Source organism: Zonotrichia albicollis, chromosome 13, assembly GCF_047830755.1.
Source record: "Zonotrichia albicollis isolate bZonAlb1 chromosome 13, bZonAlb1.hap1, whole genome shotgun sequence".
In the NCBI taxonomy this organism is placed as follows: domain Eukaryota; kingdom Metazoa; phylum Chordata; class Aves; order Passeriformes; family Passerellidae; genus Zonotrichia; species Zonotrichia albicollis.
Window position 1 is genome coordinate 4,862,631 of NC_133831.1, and position 21,878 is coordinate 4,884,508.

Genomic DNA, 21,878 nt, shown 5'->3' on the forward strand with positions numbered 1-21,878 from the left:
GGAGTGTCCCAGGGCTGCAGGGAGCCAAATCCCACACAGCTGTACAAAACCTTCACATTGCTGATGCAAAAACCCTACTGTTGGACCTCTGACTTGGGCAAAGCTGCAAGGGAAACCTGCCTCAACCCAGGGTACAGACAGACTTGCTGGGAATTGCTAGAAATGCCCTTTTCCTCCTTAAAACATTCCCTGCCTCTGCTGGGTTTGGTCCTTATATGACCTTTCCACACTGATAGCATTGGCTGGACTGGCACTTAAAACAAAAGGCAGGTTCTCCAAGGAGACTAAAATAAAATATTACTGAAAACCCAATGGAAACATTTACCATGGGGACTCCCTGGCACAAACAGCGTGGTCAAGCACCGAGCTGAACGTGTGACTGTTGTGCTTGTCAAGGCTTCCTGCTCTGTTTGTTTTTCCTTTTCACTGCACTCGATTGCCAAGAAATGAATAAAACAACACGAGCAACAGGGGTGGAAGTGGTGCTTTAAGGCTGAAAGAAAGGACAGCACAGGAAAGCAAGGCAGTACTGTTGTGACTGAAATACCAAAGCCTTTTTTCCTGGGACTCTCCCTACATTTGGTGCTCAGCAGCTCATGAAATTTTACTGTAAGGGTTTTTTTTCAATATCTTTCAAAAGGTTCTCCCACTTATTTCACTATCAAGGGTAGCATCCTCCTCATAATCATCCTCTACACCTTGTGCTTTACAAAGGGAAAGCAGAAGAGCAGGAGCCCAGCCCACCTCAAGGAGGCCCTGCTATTCCTGATACTAAAGAGCTCACACTTCATCAAAAGTTAAATTTAGCTCCTATTTCCTGGCCTGAAGAGCTCGTGGCCTAATGAGCCAGCTTCAGCAACACCTTCCCTCCAACTGCAGGGAAGAAAAAAAAATCTGAGATTTTGACTGCTGCTCATGGAAAGAACCAGGGATCCCATCATTTGGCAGGGGGGAAGAAAACACAAGCCCTGAGCATGTCTAGAAAACTGAGAGCCCATGATCCCCAGAAACCTGACTGCCCACATGGGACAGCGGGAATCCCCAAATGCCAGGCAGTGAAACGCTCAGATAGCTGCGCTTATTCAACAAACACTGAGTGGGAAGGGCTCCACACACAAAAATGACTTTTAGATGTGAATGAACCCAGCCTGGATTAGGCTGCCTGCTGCCTGAGAGCAGGTCCTCCTCTGAAAGGCAGGTAGCCACGTCCTGTTCTGGTGATCTGATTTCCCACGGGGAGCTGCATCACCTCCGGCACTGCCTGTCAGACTTCATGGGCTAAAATAGCTTGGGATGGGTCAGTGTTGCCATGGGAGGGCTTGGGATGATGTAAGGAAAGGTAATGGCACTCTTCCCTCTCTGACTCATTACCGTGCACTAATAAGCCAGAAATAGACCCTGGTGACAGCAGACAGAGGGGATGAAAACTTGAACATGGACAGGGGCTCTCCTGTGGCATCTCACACAGAACTGTTTGGGTTAGAAAATACCTCCAAGATCAAATCCAGCACTGCCAAGCTCATCACCAAGCCATGTTCCCAGGTGCCACATCTACATCTTTTAAATGCCCCCAGAGATGGTGACTCACTCGCTTCCCTGGGCAGCCTGCGCCCAGAGAACACTTTGGGTGAAGAATTTTTTCCTAATAGCCAATCTAAACCTCACAGCCTCTCCCTCACCAACTAAGCAGGTCACCTTGTCACACCAGGAGGTCAGCTTGGTCAGGCAGGACCAGCCTTTCATAAATCCACACTGCCTTCAGTTAAGCAGAAATTGGAATTTTAAATTCTTCTCAAAAATGAAAAATTGAGAAAGCCTATGATTTACTGAACTGCTTCATTTTATGTCAGATCATGTCAATAACATCCCATGGTTTTAAAGAATTTACAATGCAGCATGTGCAAAAACATAGATCAAAATATAAAATTTATAGTAACATTAAAATTTATATTATAACTTTAATGTAGAAATTAAAATTTATATTAATATTTTAATATATAGAATCTAAAATTTAATTATTTATTTCAGTCATGACAGTACTGCCTTGCTTTCCTGTGGTGTCCTTCCTTTTAGCCTTATATTTATAAAAAATTATTTATTATGGTTTTAAAGAATTTACAATGCAGCCTTCGCAAAAACATAGATCAAGATATAAAATTTATATTCATCAGAATTATGAAATAAATTCGGTGTAGTCAAAACAGTTCATTTAGACATTTTTACATATGTACACACACATACTTTGTCTAAAGGCTTTGGAAAAAAAAATAAATATACAGATTTCACCAATAGTGTACTTCAGAAGAGACAGTACTGGGAACACGTTTTGGACTAGTTTGACTTGTTCCACTATCATACACTTCCTGATACTAGAGCTGGGCATTACATCAGAGCATGCTGCTGCTCAGATCAGCCGAGCAGAATGATTTCATAAAAAGCTGCAAGTCACAATTTCCCAGAGATGTATTGAGGTATCTCACAAATCTGGAAATAACTGAGCTCTGCCAGGGCTGCTTTCTCAGCTCCTCAGCTGGAATGTCTTTTGGGTACCTCCACTCTTTGTTACATACACTAGAAAATTTCAACTACTTTATAAATCCAGCTCTTTCAACTTGATTTCTTCAGCAGACTAAACATAACTTTGAGAACTGTTTTGGATTTGTGAATACACATTACAACTGTATAAGGGAAATCTAATTTTATACTCCCTCCAATCTGACCACGTCTGATGAATCAAGATACTACCAAGGACCAAGTCATATTAAAAACATTTTTTAAAGTTTGAATTTCGAATTATGCTGAAATTCCCATAGTTATAATGTAATCTGATCCAGAGTGCTCAGCCAGGCAGCAATAAACAGAAGTCCAGCTCAGTCTACTTCTTTATGAGTTCCTATGAAGTTATGTAAAGACACCAATCTTTCTGAAGAAAATACCAAAGTATCCATGCTAAGATGTTGCTGTTTCACAAACACAATTATTTGTGTGTTTGGTTTGTTGTTTTTCTCTTTTTTAAGAAACAAATGTCAGGCTGCTCCAGATTACAGCCTGTCTACCCCTACCAGTTTCCTTTCCACTCAGCAAGAAGCTGTGGGTTCAAGTTTTATCTTGTACAGACCCAAAAAGGCAGCTGCCATAAACTACAGAATAAAGACTTGGAAACAGAATTTGGAAAGGCAGGTGCAACTATTTCATCTGTTGAAATAGATATAAACTTAAATGCTAGCACCACTAGGGAAATTAATGGAAAAAGCAGAATTAAAATTATCATGAGAAAATCATCCAACTTGAGAAATTTAGACAACTTTCTGTCTAATTAATTCCACTAATGCATCAGGCAAGGAAGATTTTAACAATATTGAGGGCCCTAATTTAGCTGTTGGGAAATCATGGCTTGTCTTCCCACCTGGATGAAATACACATACACCACAGTCATGGCTGTATAATCCACTGAAAAAGTAAAATCCAAAGGGTAACAGATAAACTATCTTCACAAAACAATGTACAGAAACATGAGAGAGAACCATGCAAGAGTTAAGCTGAAGCCAGTTTGGTATTTTTAAGTTATGACCTTTCAAAGCTCTTTGGGGGCAATGCAGCTTTTCCTACTTACTGCAGAGAATTTCCAAAGCTCAGTGCTGTGGAGTGCTTTTCTGTCACTAAAAACTTGCAGTGACCTAAGGGGGCCTATAAAGCCTCAAGTGGATGAAGAAATCTGGAATAATGTAAACACAGTGTCTTCTTTTTGAAAACAACACTTCAGAGAACCAGCATATATAGACATCCATACAAATATACTGAAATATTTCAGTGATGATTGAATTTTTTTTAATAGGTATCTGTCAGTTCCAGTGCAATTCTGGGTTTCCTATATTAATTCAAGGATGAAACTCAACTTTTTTCATGCAGGAATAGGACTGTATGTAAAAATACAATCATTCCAGGCCCATATCAACATGCCTTTACACAGAGCACCACTTTGCTGCACAAATTCAGCAAGAAGGTTTAATCACTATGGCCCAAAATTTCCATTCTAACTGTTGAACACCCACAAAGAGCTTCAGAGCTATCACCCTGAGCAAATTTTCTGGTGGTTAGATAATTTGACAGCAGCAAGTTCTCTGCCTTTTCTGAGTCCATCTAATTAAGATTTCATGCAGAGGAAACAGAAAGAAGTTGAAGGAGGTTCAGAGTAAGAGAGAAATAAAGTTGTACTTTTATGTTTATGTACCTGCAGTAGGACAGTACCCCCCGGGATTGTGAGCTGTAAACAGTACTTAGGGGCATTCTCCCAGGAGAGCAGTTGAACATCTTCAATAGCACTGTAGGAAATGGAGTTTTCCATGTACCCAGTTGGCTGCAAGAAAACAAAAGGAGAAGGGAAAAAAAATGTTTACTTAGCCATCACAAGTTTCACAATTTCCAAGTAAGAACAGCACTATGAAAATTACACTTGGTGTTGAAAATATCTGCAAAATCAAACTGAAAAGCAAACTTCCTTCCCAGGTCATTCAAGAGAGACCCATCCAGCCACCTTCCTCCAACTCATTCAAGTGTTAAGATCACCCACATAAAAACAAAACCAGGCCAGTGAAATACACAAATGTCAACCTGTCCTGGACCCAAAAATCAATGGCACCTAATTGCAGGTTGGACTCAGCTATGAAGGGTCTGTCCATGCAGAAGCACCTCAGTCACACAGACCAGCACTGTCCCATTGCAAGGTTGCTTTATTCCACACATTCCCCAGCTGCAATTCTGATCAACCACATCACCAAAATCCAGATTCCTTCACTTGACAGTGGTTCTTGAGGCTCCAAAGATGCAGCCCTCAAGTTTCAGACTCAAGCAAAAGCAAAGCAACCAACATTCTCATCTTGGCCTACAGATAAGCAGTGGTTTCCTGAAGATAGTGCTGATGTCCAGTTTAAAATGAAAGTCACAACTAAAACACAAGTAAGTAACTGCATTTTGCACTTAAATGTACAATACAAACTGGTAGTTGCAGGAAGACAAACATGAAAGTACTTCTCAGTATCCCTTTAATTCCTAGGGATTACAGAAGTACAATTATCTCTGAGATAAAATGAAATATAAATCTATCTATGCAAGCCTACATGAAATTATATCTTAAACTAAGTGAATACACAGTGCTATAGCTATGTATCTATTGAGTAAGCATACATACTCTGTACTTTATGCAAGTCATTTTTAAAGTAATTGAATATTTAACAGGGGTCCTCCAAAGGCATCATTTACTTTGCTGTGCTACAGCATAAGTGAACTGATCAGTACTGCTGTGGCAGAGAAACTAGTTTAATACAAAAATAATTAATCCCACCTCATGGATAAACCATAGACTTGACCGTGTCTTTCAAGAGAATAGAGCTCATTACATTTATGAATTATTTTCTCACTATTACTGATTTACATATAACTTCAACTTCTCAAACTCACTCCCACTGTGCCCAATGCATAAGTTATTTTTAACTGACAGTCTTGAAATAACGAAGGCAAGGGAGGCAACCACATCTATTTCAGGGTCAAACAAGGCCAGCTCCTAAAAATCACAACACAGGATTCCTGGGGGCGAGTGTGAAATAAGCAAATTGCATTTGGAACGTCTCTGCTTCTAATTGGTACAACTTTCTTCCATAAGTTAAGTAGGTGGTGCATCTGGAAACCGTCCTTTGGAGTTCTACATTTCATACATGTTTCTAAGCCCATGAACGTCATCCACCAGAAATGCAGTGACAGCCCTGTCACCCACCTTTGCTGCCACAAGAATTCAGCTGTCTTTTCAGCAAGAAAAACCCAGCCAGCCACAGAACCCAACCTCAATATCTCTCTCCCTAACGGTTGTTGCTGCAGCGCTCATTCTGCACCAGCCCTGGGTGAAAACAATTTTCACTGTCTCTTTAACGAAAACCTTGTTATGCAGGAAGTATGATAAACTTCTGCTTATTCATTTACCCACAATATTGTTCTACACTGGTGACTGGAATCCCAGTGGCTTAATACTGATACTGTACGTCATGAGTTGCCTACTGGAGAGTAATTATCTCGTTCTCACAGGAAGCCAAAGGCCCAAGATCCTCTGGTAATCAGCATTACAACACTCAGGGAAAAATATCAAAACAGCCAACATAAAATCTAGTATGCTCAGGGGGCAAAGTTATCAAAAACATGCTCTGAAAGACTGGAGAAGGGAGAGATCCGGAAGCAGTTAATGGAAATAAAAATGAAATGAATCAAAGGAATTTAAATTTCTCTTTTAAGAAGGTGCTGACTGGCCTTAATACCCTCTATTAACTTCAAAGAGGATTGGAGGAATTCTCACAGAAGCTGCTTCCAAGAGAAGTTCCTCCTATACCTTAAATCATCCACTTAAACAGCGTTAAAGACAACTGAGCCAGTTGACGCACAGCTCTGTAGCCATACACAAGGATTTCATCCCAGGCACAGATCTCTTCTCACAGGACAGTCCTTCTCTTTAGGAGAATGTAGGAGCAGAGTTCTGCAGTTTGCCAGGGATGGGAAGACTACCTAAACCATAAAATGGTCAATCAATCAGTCTAAATGAAAGCCAATGAGGTACTTTATGCAGCATTCACATGATCCCATGTCCACACCTTCCATCTAGCCACACAACACACATACAGTTGTTTGCTATCTTACTAAAAAAATTATTAGTCTAAATATACTTCAAACCCTGGAAGCATCATCACATGCATTGCTTCTGATTTCACTAAAACACAATCTTTTAAGAAATGCAATATTTTCAGTTCTGCAAACACAAGTTATAAGCAGCTTCACCTCTATTTCACAACAGAGAGAGTCTAAAGCACAGTAATTTATCACTGTATAAAGTCCCTTAAAATTTTGCTGTCCAACACTGAGGACCATACTCCAACATCAGGGCTGGGCAGAAAGGCCCTGAGGAAGCCCCAAAACAGAGCTGAGCTCACAGAGCTGTGGTGCTCCTCACAGAGACCACGGCACCCACAAGGGGAAGGTCAGTCCCACACAAAGGGGTCCTTTCCCTCATCTCTCCACACACAGGGCCAGCTCCTAAACAGATACAAGCACAGAGCTGTGCTCCTCAGCAGTGTTTTCTCAAGACTAAGCACAGTTCAGCCATTTATCAGGAAGTGGTCTGAGGTAAAACCACAGCCTGAGTCACTGGTTTCTCTTAAAACACAGGTTATTCTGACATTCAGGTACGTGAACGTCAATCACAGTGAATCATTGTGGTTGATAAATGAGCAGTGCCAGGGCTGCACATTCTCACGCCTGCACCCACCCCCCAGAACTGCATCCTCACCCCAGGTCTCTCCATGGGAAAGTCAAATCACAACAACACACCAGGCCAGAAATGTGGATTCAGAGGTTTGAAAACACCAATAATGAGCTAGATCTTCAGTGGGTCACCACTGAGAAGCATCTGGCATGAATACCAGTCTTCAGCAGCATTCCCACCTCCATCCACCCACTTTGTCTCTGCCTCTGCCCGTACAAATATTTGTCTGGCTGTGGCGTCAGGCAGATCAGGGAATCCATCCAGCTTGTGCCAGATTACTTCTGAGCTCCTTCAGCCCCATTTCTAACATGAAACAGAAAATAGTATGTTAACATAACTTAGGGGCAGCACATCGTTTGGAAGGGGGAGCTGAGGACCTGAATACCTCAGTTTAATTATTGGTATCAGACAGTCTAAAGCCACAGCATCTTGAACAGCAGTATGTCAAGCTCAGTTGAAAATGCCTTTATTTAAGAAAACATTAATTCTTATTTTTATAGTTGTCATTTTTGAAAGGAGATTTATATTTCCTGGCAAAGTCTGATATCTGTGAAACGAAGCAAGATAATGGACTTTTCTATTTCACTCTACAAAATTAATCCTGGCTTAAGAAAGTTTGGCCAGAGAATCTACACATGTCAGCTTACAGATTTACAGTTACAGTTTGAACTTCTGGCTGTTTGCTGTTGAATATGTTCTGAAAAACTGTAAGAGATTAATAAATGAAAATGCAATTTCTTACAACAAACAAAAACCTCATAAGGAAACATTCTTCTCTTCCCAGTAACCTTTAGCCCCTAACAAAATATGCAACTTCTCTGCTGGGAAATCAGGTATGTTTTAACTTGGTCTTTTTTCAATTCCACAAAGATTTATTAATCATACAGCTCTGAAACTCTGCACCAGAATAGGCACACACCAAAACCTACTACAAATCAAATCTTAGGGGAATCCAGTGCTCCCAAAACTGGAAGAACATGTAGGTTCCTGCGTAAGCCTGGTTTTCTCTTGTGTTTCTGGGAAAAGTCAGCAGCAGCAAACTACTCAATAATGCAAAAATCTGCCCACTTGTTTCCATGGGAAATTCTAAAAGGGAAAGAATAAACATGACGTCCATTGTTAATATGAGGCTTGTATGCACTTACTCATATAATAATGCACTAAATCTTCAGCTGCATATTTTCTAAAGAAGGCACCCAGAAAAGATGAATTCTACAAATAGAGATGGTTATTTGCACTAAAACATACTTAGTCTGACAACTCCCACCAACACAACAACAAGGGAGAATGATTTTCCCAATTAAATACTCCAGATGGTGGGGGGGAAATGGGGCTGTTCCAGACCCTCTCTCTTCTGCTGTCAGGTGCTTATTTCTCTCTTGGCTGCTCTTGAGAATGAGCCATGCTCCTGCTGCAGCCCAGGATGCTGAGCATACTGTGCCACATGTAAGTTTTCCATACCCAAATAAGATTCAGACCTGCTAAATAACACACAGGAAGAGCTCTCAAAACTTTGATGGAGGTGGAGACTATTCAGTTGATACTGAAGGGTAATGGACTCTGAAACTGCTGAAAACAATGGCTGATTCGAAATAAATCTCTGTTAGAAGACATCCATGGCTCCAGAGAAAGTCCCTGCAACTGCAGATATTTCAGATAAGGGCAATTAACATCTTTGCTCATTAACTACAGAACCTATCAGGAGACATTTATCAAATTCAGCAATTAGCAGTACTATACCACAATATGCAGTACAGTACAATTTGTCTTTTTCTTGACATGGAAGAATTTACTGCCACGCTCACTTGTCATTGACTTGAGCGAGTCAATGTTAATCTCATGGAGATTAACCTGATAACAAAACAGACAAAAAGACTAACAGCAAGGAGACACCCAACTCTGCCCCAAAACTACACAAATGTATTTCTGAGCTTTCTTGGAACAACATTCTCATCTAATCCAGCAGACTTTGTGGTCCCCCAGCCTGCCCATTATAACCATTCCCTCCCCACTCCTCCAGGTAAGTAGGTGATTTTATGTGTTGGACCACAAGAAAAGATTCCACCTGCTCTGTGTAGTGAGATGGGTGCTCAATCCAAGATTCCATGGGGTCTCCCATGGGGTAAATCTAAATTATTTCTGCTTGGAGTTGCACTGTCCCTAAGTATCTCCACGTTGGGTATTGATGCTTGGTGAGGGTTTGGTTGGTTGGGTTTGAAATTTTTTGGTAAATGGAAATAAATTGAGACACTGTGACCCAAATCTTCAGAGTCAAAGCTGAGGGTGTATTAGTTCAGTGGTGATGATAGGAAAAAGTGGGAGGGGGTTTTCCAGCACAATTCTGTGTGTATAAACAGCCATGCATGTCTGTGTGTGTATAAATGCACACACACATCTGCCTTTCTTTACAGCTACACAGTGATAAAAGACAGCAGAAATATATCCCACATTCTCTACACAAAAATACAGCAGCAACTGTCATATTCCCAGTGCAAAGCAGCTCAGGTGCAGTGACAAGATTTCATTGAGGGAGACCAGATCCTCCACAGAGCTGGTCATCCAAAATAAATCAGTGGAACTTCACTGATTTATCCAAGCTGGGAATCTTTACTCAGAAATCCAACAGAAGTTCAACCAAATCTAGCTCAGTAGCAAAAATGTGCATAAATCTCTTCCTTCCTCTAAATATTTAACACAACCAAGACTGGAGGCTGTTGCATTAATTAACCTTACAAAACTGATAAAAATATAAGAGCTGCCAGTAAGAAACAGCTTACCCCACACTGTGCAGAAAAAAAAAAATCCCTCCCAGTCAGCAGTGGGGCTGAAATATCAGTTCTGTGGAGCTTTAGCAAAGGGACAGACCAAAGCTGTCCATCAAAGAGCTGACAAGAAAAAACTGCTCTCAATATTAGGACACATGAGCTTAAAATATGTAAAACCTGTGCAGCAGACACCAGCAGTGGGAAGAGCTTCAAATTAATTCAGATCTGAAGCAAGTTAAAAGTACAGAAGTTCATTATTAAGAAAAAGGGAAATTCAGGTCATATAATGGAATATGTACCATGACAGAGGAGTCAAGTAAGAAGGAAAAATATATTATTTAGCTGAAATTCACATAGATTTTTTTTTTTTTTTAACAAGGACATTCTTCTATTTTACTGTCAAACCCAGGTGAAGAAGCACTTCTGAAGGTTCACTGATTTGAATTCCTGGGAGTAAAATAAGATATATCTTGAAGACTTTCCAAAGAGGCCCATTATCAATATGACCTTGTCTAAGCAGCCTGTAAGAAATCAACCCTTTCTCTCTGGTCGGCTTGAAAAGACAGAAGGAATTCCTCCTGAGACTTCACTGAATGTTAAATTGGTTGCCATGCTGATGCCCAAAAAGCTCTAAGGTGAAGCTGATCAAAGAAACCTTGTCTCCTGCTTTCAGACCTCTGCTGATAGGGATGAGGACACGCTGCCAGGTGACCACAGCTTACCACTGAGATAGTGCCCAAATCTGCCAAACCATTGCCAAGGGGCAGGAATTGGTCCCAGGCCAGAAAGGAGGAAAGGGAGGAGTTGTGTTTGACACAGCGTGCCAGACACAATGAGACTTCCACAGCCACTGGCCTGACTGCCCTGCCAGGTGGAGCATCTCTGCTTGGAGCAGCAGCTCTCCACGCGTGCACTCAAGACTTCAGCACCTCCCAGGGAATGTGAAGAACTCAGAGAGCAGAATTACTATCCTCCACTTTCCAGCTGAGAAGAAGAAAATCTCAGTTGAGGTTGTAGCTGCACCATGCTCTTGATCTCACCTGAGGGAACATGAGAAGCCCAAGAGATGTGGGAGAAGAACTCAGACTTCATGACTCCAACCAAGTGAATCAGCTTCAAAAACATCCTCCTCCTCCAAAACTGGGTCACAGATTCATAAGAATGACCACTCCTTAGCAGGGTTCATGTCCTCCATATTTTTGCATTTATCACTGCAGTCCATGAAGCTCTCCTTTGGGAAGAAACACTCCCCAACCTTGACAAGATGGGTAAGTTATTTATCCAACTTCCTTGAAATTACTTCAGCCAAGAAGGGACACCACCAGCCAAAATACAGCAGGTACTCACAGGAGCAGCAGTAAGAGATCCTGGGACTTCTTTCAGAAAGACTACACACACACCTACTTCTGTAAGACAGTTGTTAGAGGAATATTGAAATATCCCTAACTTTTGCCCAGAATATGATATACCTACAGAGAGCTAAATAGATCTTGGGTCACTATAGCAACCATGATTTAACAGAAAACAAAACCACATCCTTGTTCAAGGCTGCTCCCTATTACCAATTCTCTTTTCAACAAATCAGCTGTGTCACACTCCATGAAATGCATCGAGTGCTGCTAAATCAGAGAGAAGAGAGGGTTCCACGTAAGGATTTCAGACCAAGCAGACACAATGCATGCTGGATTAAAATGCCACCCTTTAATGACTGCTTTAAGCAGGGGCAGCCCTGAGAGCTGGGAGTGAAAGGTCATTAGCTGCTTTCAGACACAAAGGTGGCACCCGGATAATCAGTCTGTTGAGTAACTGGAAGCTGGTGTGTGCTGTGAACAGGAGATCTCTCTGCAGCTGGTTCTTCAGAACTGGTTTAGGTACTGTTCCTATTGCAGATCATCCTTGCACTTGCAGTGGTTTTTACTTCTGGTTTGCAGATCCCCAAAGCCTGCTGTTCACTATCTCTGTTGGGTCAACAAAAGGTGAAGAAGGAAACCACATTTGTTATCAGTGGGGTCACATCCGCTGTGCAAGGATCTGCTCCTCCCATGGAAAATTTCTGGGCTTTACAAAGCAGAAAGGCTGAAGGCAGCTGTGAGGGAAGCAACACATTCACCTCTGTCACCTGGGAATATGAACTGAACCCGAAAGGCCATTCAAGTGTAAATTACTGAATTTGTAAGAAGCTGAGCTATCCAGGATCTCAGGTCCCATTAGAAACACAGAGTCTGAATCATGGACTCTACAATATTGACACTTCTCACCACTCAATGCTCATACCGGCTCGTTTCTTACTACACTTTATTTACAAGAAATTTAATTGTTGCAAAATTAAACACAGCATAAATAAAATATACATTAAGTTCTGTTTTTCAAGAAGCATTCTCCAACATAACTTATCATGCCCATGCCTTCTACCTGTAGAACAGTGAATCCCTTAGACACTGCAATAATCAAACAATTTCCATTAACAAATTTTCCCTTTTCTTTTCAATGCACCCTTAACCCTGCAATTCCCAGGAAACCACATCCAATCTCAATTTGATGAACAAGTACAGAACAAGGAGTGCAGTAACCCAGCTAATCTTCTGAATTCCCCATAGGGAATGCTCTTATCTCATAGTTTTTGGAGAAAATATGAGCAGGTCTTGAGTTCCCAGGAAAAATATTAACACAGCTCTGTGCTGTACATTGAGAAGAGAAAGGACATGCAGCAAAGCCTTCAAAAAAGCTATAGATATCCTGATAATGACAGTCTCACTAAACTCACACTGTTATTAGGAAAAAAAAACAACAGGCACCTCCTGGGGATGAGTCAGAGCCATTTGGAATCACCTTCTGCTACAGGAGGAGGTGGGAAAACGTGCTTAAAGTGACAGTGCTTTGTCTGCCCTGTCTTACCTCCCACAATAACTTGGACAGGTCTATTTAATTTCAAGTGATATTCATCCCTCATGTCTGCAGCAGTGATTTCCCCCGTTTCTGTGTGTCTCAGCACTAGAGAAGGACAGGAATGGAAAAGTGCCCTTTCCTTCCCTCCTGCAGAGCCTGGAACCACCCGGTACCTCCTCTAGTGCTGCTCTCCCTCATTGTTTAACATCTGACTGGCTGTTTGTACTGCGGGGAGTGCTGCTGTTCAAACAGAGCTGGCTGAAGTATGTGCAAATCCTCTGAGGAAGGGAGAAAGTGAGGGACTGCAGAAGGAGAGGGCAACTGCAGTGAAATACCAGAGTAAATACTGGAGAAAAGTGTCAGTCGACTGGGAAATGCATAATGGAGAGGACACAAAACACCAGCTAGAACCTAAATTACCTTTTTTAAGTTCTCTTACTGTGCAAAAAGATACAATGCAAAGGATACTATGCAAAGCAAAGCGACACTTCGGTTTAAGAAAAAAAGTAATTAAATTTGTAGCTAAAATCACAAAGGCATTGTGCTCATGGAGAATGAAGTGGTATGAAACTGGCATACCCAACTAGCAGACTTTTTGTTTCAATACAACATTTAATAGTCTAGCAAGCTCCTTTTTCAAGAAAGGTGTCCTTATCATCATCTCCAGAGACACACTTTGAAAAGCAGAACAGAGAACAGCCCTGCAATTAGGCACTATGAAACTGGCAAGCCCTTTCATCAGGGTGGCTCCTGAAAGGCTGGAGAAGAATTCCAAGGAACTGCAATAGTTCCCCCAGGGATCCCAGAGCACACAGCTTTGAAGAGATGCCTTCCAGAGAAGCCCTGTTTATCAGGAGCTAATGCATCGTGCACTGCTCGTCTGTCTCAGTGTGTTTTGGAAAACTAAGCCACCTCAGTCCTCCAACAGCATTTTCTGTTCCAACAGGATGATTCAGCCCTCAACAAGACACACTCAGTTGTTTCCTCTGCAGGGTCTGACACAGGGCCCACTGGTGGGCAACGAAACAGAAGCACCTGCCCTCCCTGGTACTGCCTGAGACTAGCCAGGGGCTCCCACAGCACACCAGACCATCCACATCCATCTCTGGGGCATGTAATTTTGGAAAAACCCAGTTACCTGCCCAGCCAGCGGCTAGTGATGCACACCTGAAGGTGAAAATAAACACAAGTGATGCCCAGGCTGCAGGAAAAATCAGCTTTCTGGAGTTCCTGTGCCTGTCTGCTTGGCCTTACTTATATTCCCAGACCATATAGAAGCCACAGTGCTGGTGGGAAAAATTGTATAGCACACAATCAATCAGCACAGAGATGGCTTATGCACTTGAGAGTGACACATTCAGTGAAAAACACCCTCCCAAACCAGCATTTTGCATACTAGATTAGGGTGATTTCCCCTCCCAGCCCCTTCCAGTTTCACATGAAAAATCTGATTTTAAATAACTCCAGCCTTTAAGACAAGCTGAACTTTCAGGTTGTGTCAGCACAAAGGCTGCAAGTTTCACTCCCACCTTTGGCAACAATGTTTTGGTTTTCAAGCTCAATTGCACTGTCAGGTCTGTGCATAATTCTGCAGCAACACCCTTGTCTTCTATCAGGATTTCTCAATTTATTTACCGTCTCTAAAGGAAATACCTCATTTCTGTAAAACCTTCAATATTGCAAACACAGATTTGTAAGACTGAGTTTTCCAGTCAGGGAAGAAAGTGCACTTGTCCATGGCTTTGACCTCAATGAACAGTTCCTACTATGAGCCTAGGAAATTTCCACCAAGGAAATCTCAATGTCATCAATGAGCTGCTTGCCCAAAATTAAACTGGCCACAGATTTTCTAACAGGAAGCCAATACTACTGAAGCACATTAGCATTTCATGGTAAATCTGAATTCAATCCATCCCAGCCACCAGTGAGTGTTGGGATGTGCACTCTAAACACTGATGAAAACATGACTTGCTTCCCCTTGGTGAAATTTTGGTTTCAGCAGAATACAAAAGCTTCCAAATTAGATGCATGTTTGAACTCTACACCTGAACACACATCCTGCATTTTGCCCACTGCTGCTTGCATCAGCTTTACTCAAAGCAGGAATGGAAAAAGGGGATAAGTGTTCCTGCCCTGCACTATGTAATTAAAATCCACAAATGCCACCACGTCACTGTATGACACAACTGCTGCACGGCTCACAGTCCTAACACTGACCTTGGAATTGCCTTGGCTACATGTTCCTACAGCACTAACAGCCTCTCATGGCACTATCATGTTGAAAAATGTGGCTTACCAGCAATTAACCCGAGCAGAATGAGTATGAAGGGCTAAAAATCAATTATAATTACCATCATTTTCCTACTTACACCTTTCCAGACATTTTTTATGGAATAATGCTTTATATAGAGATTTGTTTATTAATTTCCCCAGAGACAAAGAAACAGGTCAAATAAATATAAAGCCTCCTAAAATAAGGCACAGCATCCGTGTTTAACCTCTGAAAAAGGCCCAAGTGCTCTGCAAGCTTTAACTAGATGTTATCAAGTCATTTTAGGGAAGTATTATTATTGGAAAGGAAATACAAAGCTTGCAAAATAACCTGGTTTTTTCTGTATCCTGCATCCTGCTAAAAACGACCTTTTTGCTTTCTGTTTCTGTAAAATATATAATTTTAAAATACAGATCTTTGAATATCAAATCAGATTCTGTTCTTGTTTTCTTGCAACAAATTACCAGGTCTTACTGTAAATTAATAAAACAGAAACCAAAACCAAATTCAACACTGTAAACAGCACTGCAGGTTATTTCCAAACACTTGAACATTTTCAAGATTTTGGATCCCTAAATTCAACTCAAAATTTCAGAGAACAACTGAGGAAAATGCTTCTCTGCTTCAGATTTCAGTTCAGAAACTTAACCTCAAATCTTGCTCTTTGGAAAGCAAAAAAACCAAAAAAAGTCAGACTCAGATCCAAAGTGCCGATAGAAAGTTTCAGTCTGACCCACATCCCAACGCCTCCGCAGCCAATCCTCATGATTTTCTGCCAGCACCACTCTCGAAGCACAGATCAAAGGTTTTACTGTACATTTGGAGCCATTCCTGTGATGCAAGGATTAGGCATGAAGAAGGACAATCTTATTTTCAAAGGTGGAACTGCCTGTGAGTGTATCTGGTGCATATCAGAGCATTACCAGCTCAGCCACAACCCCGGTGCCAGATAAACCACACCTCTGAAATTCTTGTCTCCCATTTGCTTTTTTATCTCATCTAAGCTCACTGTCTCTACATGCCTGCTCACCAGGAAGGTATACCTAGTCATCAGCCTCCCTATTCTTTTATTTTTATTAATATTTTAATGAAATTGTTTCCCTTTCTTTCCAGTATATTGTTCATTTGTGAGGCTGTGACATGGAGCTGGAAACTGTAGATACCACTGAATTCTAACAGCACTTCTAAAAACACAGCCCTCCACATCTAATCCTGGCAGTAATCTAGCACTAGATTAAGTATATTATTGTCTCTAGAAATATTACATCCAGCTCTAAAAATACAGCTGCAGATGCACACAGGAGTCAACCACATTGCGGAGAGAAAACTCTCTTCAGGATGAATACAAGTCCTGGTACTTTCAAGAACAAGGCTTCATCATGACGACTCAAACTGGTTATTTCAGTAGCTGCACCAGGTTTTACTCAGGTGAAGAAAAGGAAATATAACTCTGTCCTTCAGTAACTACAAGCACCTTGGGCAAGTCATTAGGAAAACTGTTGGTGAACTCAATTTAGAAGCCCAGGTACTTCAACAAGCAACCAGTGGCTGCAACAACCTTTATCACATGAGTAAAGAACTGAGACTCAACCCCTAAACTTGTCATTTGTTCCCTCACACATTCATGAACAGAATGAAAAGCTTGTGAGCTGCAAATTACAAGTCAATGCCAAACTTGCTGGATGAGGTTTTGAAGACGTCAGGCTAGACAATCACAATGTTTCTTCTCAGGCGTTAAAAACTACGGTCCCTGACTAATGCTGCACCCATTCAGTTTTACTAGCAGGAAAAAATCATCCTAGAACAAAGAAGAATGGCAACTGTATTGTCCTTGCTGAGAATGAAGTAGCACAGGCTTGCAACTCTGCCCCGACAAATAAACAGAGCTATTGACAAGGCACGTTATGAGAACTATCCATCAACATTACAAAAGCATAAAGAGCCGTGGCAGACCATTAAAATGTTGGATGAGAAGAGATGAAGATGACACTTTTGGTGCCAAAAAATGTTTAAGGCATATACACAGGTGCAAAAATTCATCCATTTCACTAGCAGGATGAATACAACCCTTGATCCTACTGGTCCAGTTTCCAGCATTCAAACCTGCCCTGAGCATCTGCAGTCCACAGGTGCTGAAGGTTCAGGGAAAAAAAGAAAACCCACGGTGACCAAAGCTTTATGGAATTTACTTTTCTCCCTAATAATCCACATCACACAATTGCTCTCCACAACATCTAATTAAAATGCCTTCAAAATGACAGTTCTACAGGAATCTTGGATGCAAGTTATCAGACCATTCCCAGAAATTACTCCAGCCCTGTCACAGATGAGCAGCAGCTCCTCTGCCATTATACTTGAGGTTTGGACTCCTTGAAATCTCAGTCATCTCATGAACCATTTTAATCAATTAATGACATTCATTAGTATGGACTGACATTATCTGGAGACAGAAATCAGCAGCTGAACCATCAGCATGTCTTTAAGAAGGCTGAGACTGAACCAGGCTGAGGATGGAGATGATTCAGGTGATGCTATATGACAGTTTTGTATTGACCTATAACCAAGTCTAATGCTCTCCACAAAGGAAAGCATCAAAGGTGTGAATTCAGACTGCAGACAGAATTCAAGAGGCTAAAACATGTCCCTCTGAGTTATGTAAATACTAAAGTAAATGTAGTATATGCAACTGCATTATGGAAAATAGGAAGTACATACTCCTGCATATCTTCCTTTTTCTTCTGAATGGCCCCAAAATGCTCTGGGGATATCATTAAAAACATACATGAAACCCAAGAATTTGATAAATCTGAGTCTTGGCTTCTCCAATTCCAATGAGCAATGAAATGAAGCCCAGGAAAATCCAGCTCTCAGTGAATCAAATGCTAAGACTCAAATCAGGTGTCCTGGTTTCTGTATTCCAGTTCTGGCATTTCAGCATGACACCAGAGCCAAACCCAGACAGTTCACTGCCCAGAAAACAGACATCTATGTGGCAAAAACTGCATTTCTGATCTAACTTGTTCATGTGGCCAGGCTCGTGCACATCGTGCTAACATTCAGAGTCAGCCAGGCACAGGTTCCTCCATGCTCCTGTTTTGGTTCTAACAGAAAAAGCTTTGGGAATGCAGGATCCCAAAGTGTTGACATCAAGTGGGTTTTAGCAGAATTTAAAATGGGGATTGCAGAACTGGCAGACAGCAGCAGTCATCTCTCCCACTGTTAACAGGAGTCCTGCTCTCTCCCTAGAACCCAGGTTCACTGCAGTGCCTGAGACAAAACTAACTCCATGCTAAAGTCTCCAATAAACAGTTAAAAATACCCTATAGAAATATTACAGGTTTTCCTTAGAAGGTTTTTTGCCTGGTTTTTTTGGGGGTTTTTTGTTTGTTTGTTTTTTGTTTTTGGGGTTTTTTTGTTTAGTTTGCTTTAGCATTAATTAGTGCTGTATAATGCACCAGGAACCCAGAGCTAATGGCAATCACAGCTGAGGGGACACAGTCACTCTGCTGCTCTCACCAAATATGGAACCTTACTATGTGAACCTGTCAGTTTTTACAAGTCTCTTCTTTCACTACTGTTTATCTAAAACAGTATTTAGAGATGAGTTTACCACCATCCATCAGAAATGGTAAAAGCAGAGGTTGAAAAATCACAAACTCCCCCAGTCAAACAGAAAAAATTGCTATCTCGTTCTTTTAATTTCTAGCAAAATCTCCACTAACAGAACAGTAAATTTGCAAATCCAGTGAGACTGATCAGAAATTACATCTTCTCAGATGCTGGCAAGAGCTCATCCACAACATGCAACAATATCTCTGCTACAGGAAGAAGAAAATCTAGGACAACTTTCTACAGCCACTGTTCAAATATAAGCCTTAAATTTCTGAATAGGGCAAGAACACTGAAAAACTGAAAGCACTGATCTGGCAAACATAATGGCAGGTCTTTGTACTCTCATTCTACAACACTGCACTTTATAATTTGTGCATAACTCATTCACAGAAACTGAAGAGTAAAACCACCATATGGTGAGAAGGAGCAGAATTGAAAATGGTTTATTTCTCAGGGGTTTAATTCCCTTTTGTGAAAACAATGTGTTTCTATAAAGCAGAATAACAAATTATGTGTCTGCAGAATCAGGTTCCTATTTCAATACTGAAAACAGAAAACTCAAGTCTTCCTGCTCTACCCAAATTCTTTGTAAATTAGTCTCAAAGAACAAATGAGATTTCTCATTCCAGCTGTATTCTAACACAATCAAAACTTACTCCTTCCAGCTCAGAACCTGTAACACTCTTTCATTTTAGCGACTATTAGAAATTAGAGGATGCCAATATTTTACCTGGCAGTCAAAGAAAGCCTTTGAAGTTTGATGTCTACAATGTCAAAAGACAAGTAACGACAGAACTTGATTTGTGCAGATGAGAAACTATTTAAAAATCAGCATGGAAATTTCAGCAACACCCAGTCAGGATCTGGGCTCTCTGAATGTGTTCCAGCAAATGCTTCCGCTCCTACCCAGCATGTGCCTGCACACAAGGGTGTGAGTTAGAGACAGTGACCTTAAATACACACAAGGGGAGCTTAACATCCATTCTCTGCATGCTTAAAAAGAACAAGGAGAAAAGCACAGCATTCCTGTCAGATTTTGCTGTGCATTTCTGGACACCCTTTCTGAACACTCGCCCCTCAAATTTGGGTTTGCTGTGCTTGGCAGTCTCTTTTGTGTCTTTTGCAACACTGCACACACACAAATTGCCTGTGGTTTTATGCTTTGCTTCCCATTTAAAACTAACACTTAAACAGTAGCTTTATTTTTGTTAAATAAAAGCGCTTTTTTTTTTCTGATTTCTAACATCTATTTCTCCTTTTCAGCCTGAGAGAAAAATTATTTTTTACACATGACACAAATAATTCTTAGGAGTAGTATCTTGTCTTTGCCACTTTGATTCACTAGCTTTCATTCATGTTATTCCTCAGCTTTTTGTGCTGTCACAAAAGCAATGACAGCAGGCAGCATGATGGTAATTTTTGGACTGTGAGCTCTTACAACACATATATGTTGGAGACTCCAAACTACAAAGAAAAAAGCTTAGATAAGGAACACATAACCAAAAAGAGACCATATGAGATAACCAAATACATAACAATGTGTCATCAAAAAGAACTGCTTTTCCCCCAATTCTTAGATTGAGTGGGATAAAAAAAAGAAGTCAGATAATTCATATATATTTCTGAATGGAAATATATTTCTATTCCTCTATTTTTCTGATGGCTGCAATCCATCTCTTCCTGCAGGCAAGATGAGTTTTATCATTATCCACCGAACATCAGACAAAGCCTAGACAACAAATGATGCTTATATGGTTGATGCTCTGGTTGGGGACAAGAGACACTCTGTGTTTGGGGCATTAACAGCAGCTGACTGTGTTCATTCAGCTTTTGCCTTCCTCAGCAAGCTCAGGTGCCAGGGATCCAGAGAAAGCATCCCAGAGAGGAGAGAGCTGTCACAGCCCAGCCTCACAACTCTGGCCACTGCTCAGCCCTGCAGCAAGTCCCCCTCCAGGGAGAAATCTGCACTTTTCACACACCCACCAACTCTCCACATTCCAGCAGTATCAGCTGCTGGGCCAGCAGAGCAGCCAGGAGTGCAGGGAGAGCTGTATTTACTGCTCTGTATCAGGGCTCTGATGTGCCACTCTTGAAGCCGTTTGTCCGCAGTGACGCGCTCTGCCTTCCCCCCCAAGATTATGAAACCACTCTCAAGCCCAGAGCTTCCTCCCTCACACGGCCTTCCCGAGCTGCACTCTGCCACCAGCACTCCCTAATTGCTTCAGCAGAAGCTCAAAGACGTCAGCAACTGGACTTTCTGCTCCTTATTCCCGGAGAAAGCAGAGAAAAACCTGCAGGGAGCAAGCCCTGAGCGCAGGTTTGGTGTTAAAAGCCTGGTTTTGGCCAGCCCTGCAGGGAGATGAAGGCTGACCCTGCGTGCTCCAATGGTGCTCCCTGACCAGGGCTCAGCAAGGGGGACTCCAGGAGCCTTCTGTCATCTCACTGACATCTGCAGCTCAACTCATCCCAGGGAGGCAGGCAGAGCTTCCAAGCAATCCCATCTGAAAAATCAGAACTGCTTTAATTGCACAATGAGGGTGAGGAGCTCATCAGCTCCTAAGCTGACCAGCATGTTACTGCCCTTCCAGCAACTTTGCCCCAGCTTCCAGAAATCTGTTCTGATGATTTCAACAGGCTGCTTTGACCTTTAAGGCTCTTGAAGGTTTCTAGGTTTCATGCACCTTCCTTTAGGCCGTGCCTTAAGCCTGGTAATGTATCACTGTCTACCTGCAGAATTTCTTGTTTAGCTCATTTTGAAATATTTCGTACTCAGAATCTGCCCTCTGTCATCAGTTTCTTTTATTTTTGCCCAAAGGAAGCCAAATATGTAAAAAAAAACCTGAATTACCCAAACCCATTTGCTACCACAGAGAACTAGCTGCTTCACTTCATTTTCTGTAGAGTAGCAAAAAAGGCACGGCCCCAAACTTGAAGAATCTGTCAAACTAAAATCATCTCACACATAAGATGCCTTATCACAAAGTAGCACACAACAGCTGAGCTTATTTTCTCAAACTGCCTAAATTAGCTTGGCAAAAGCAAG

The 21,878-nt window shown here is 41.5% G+C and overlaps 1 protein-coding gene across 1 annotated transcript in view; it reads right to left on the minus strand.

Annotated features, from left to right (window-relative positions):
• CMIP (c-Maf inducing protein) overlaps positions 1-21,878 on the minus strand; it is a 130,326-nt gene that overhangs the window by 57,502 nt on the left and 50,946 nt on the right. Inside the window, exon 2 of the mRNA XM_074550810.1 lies at positions 4,232-4,357. Within this exon, the coding sequence (XP_074406911.1) occupies positions 4,232-4,357 (126 nt within the window). The remainder of the gene's footprint in view (positions 1-4,231; positions 4,358-21,878) is intronic.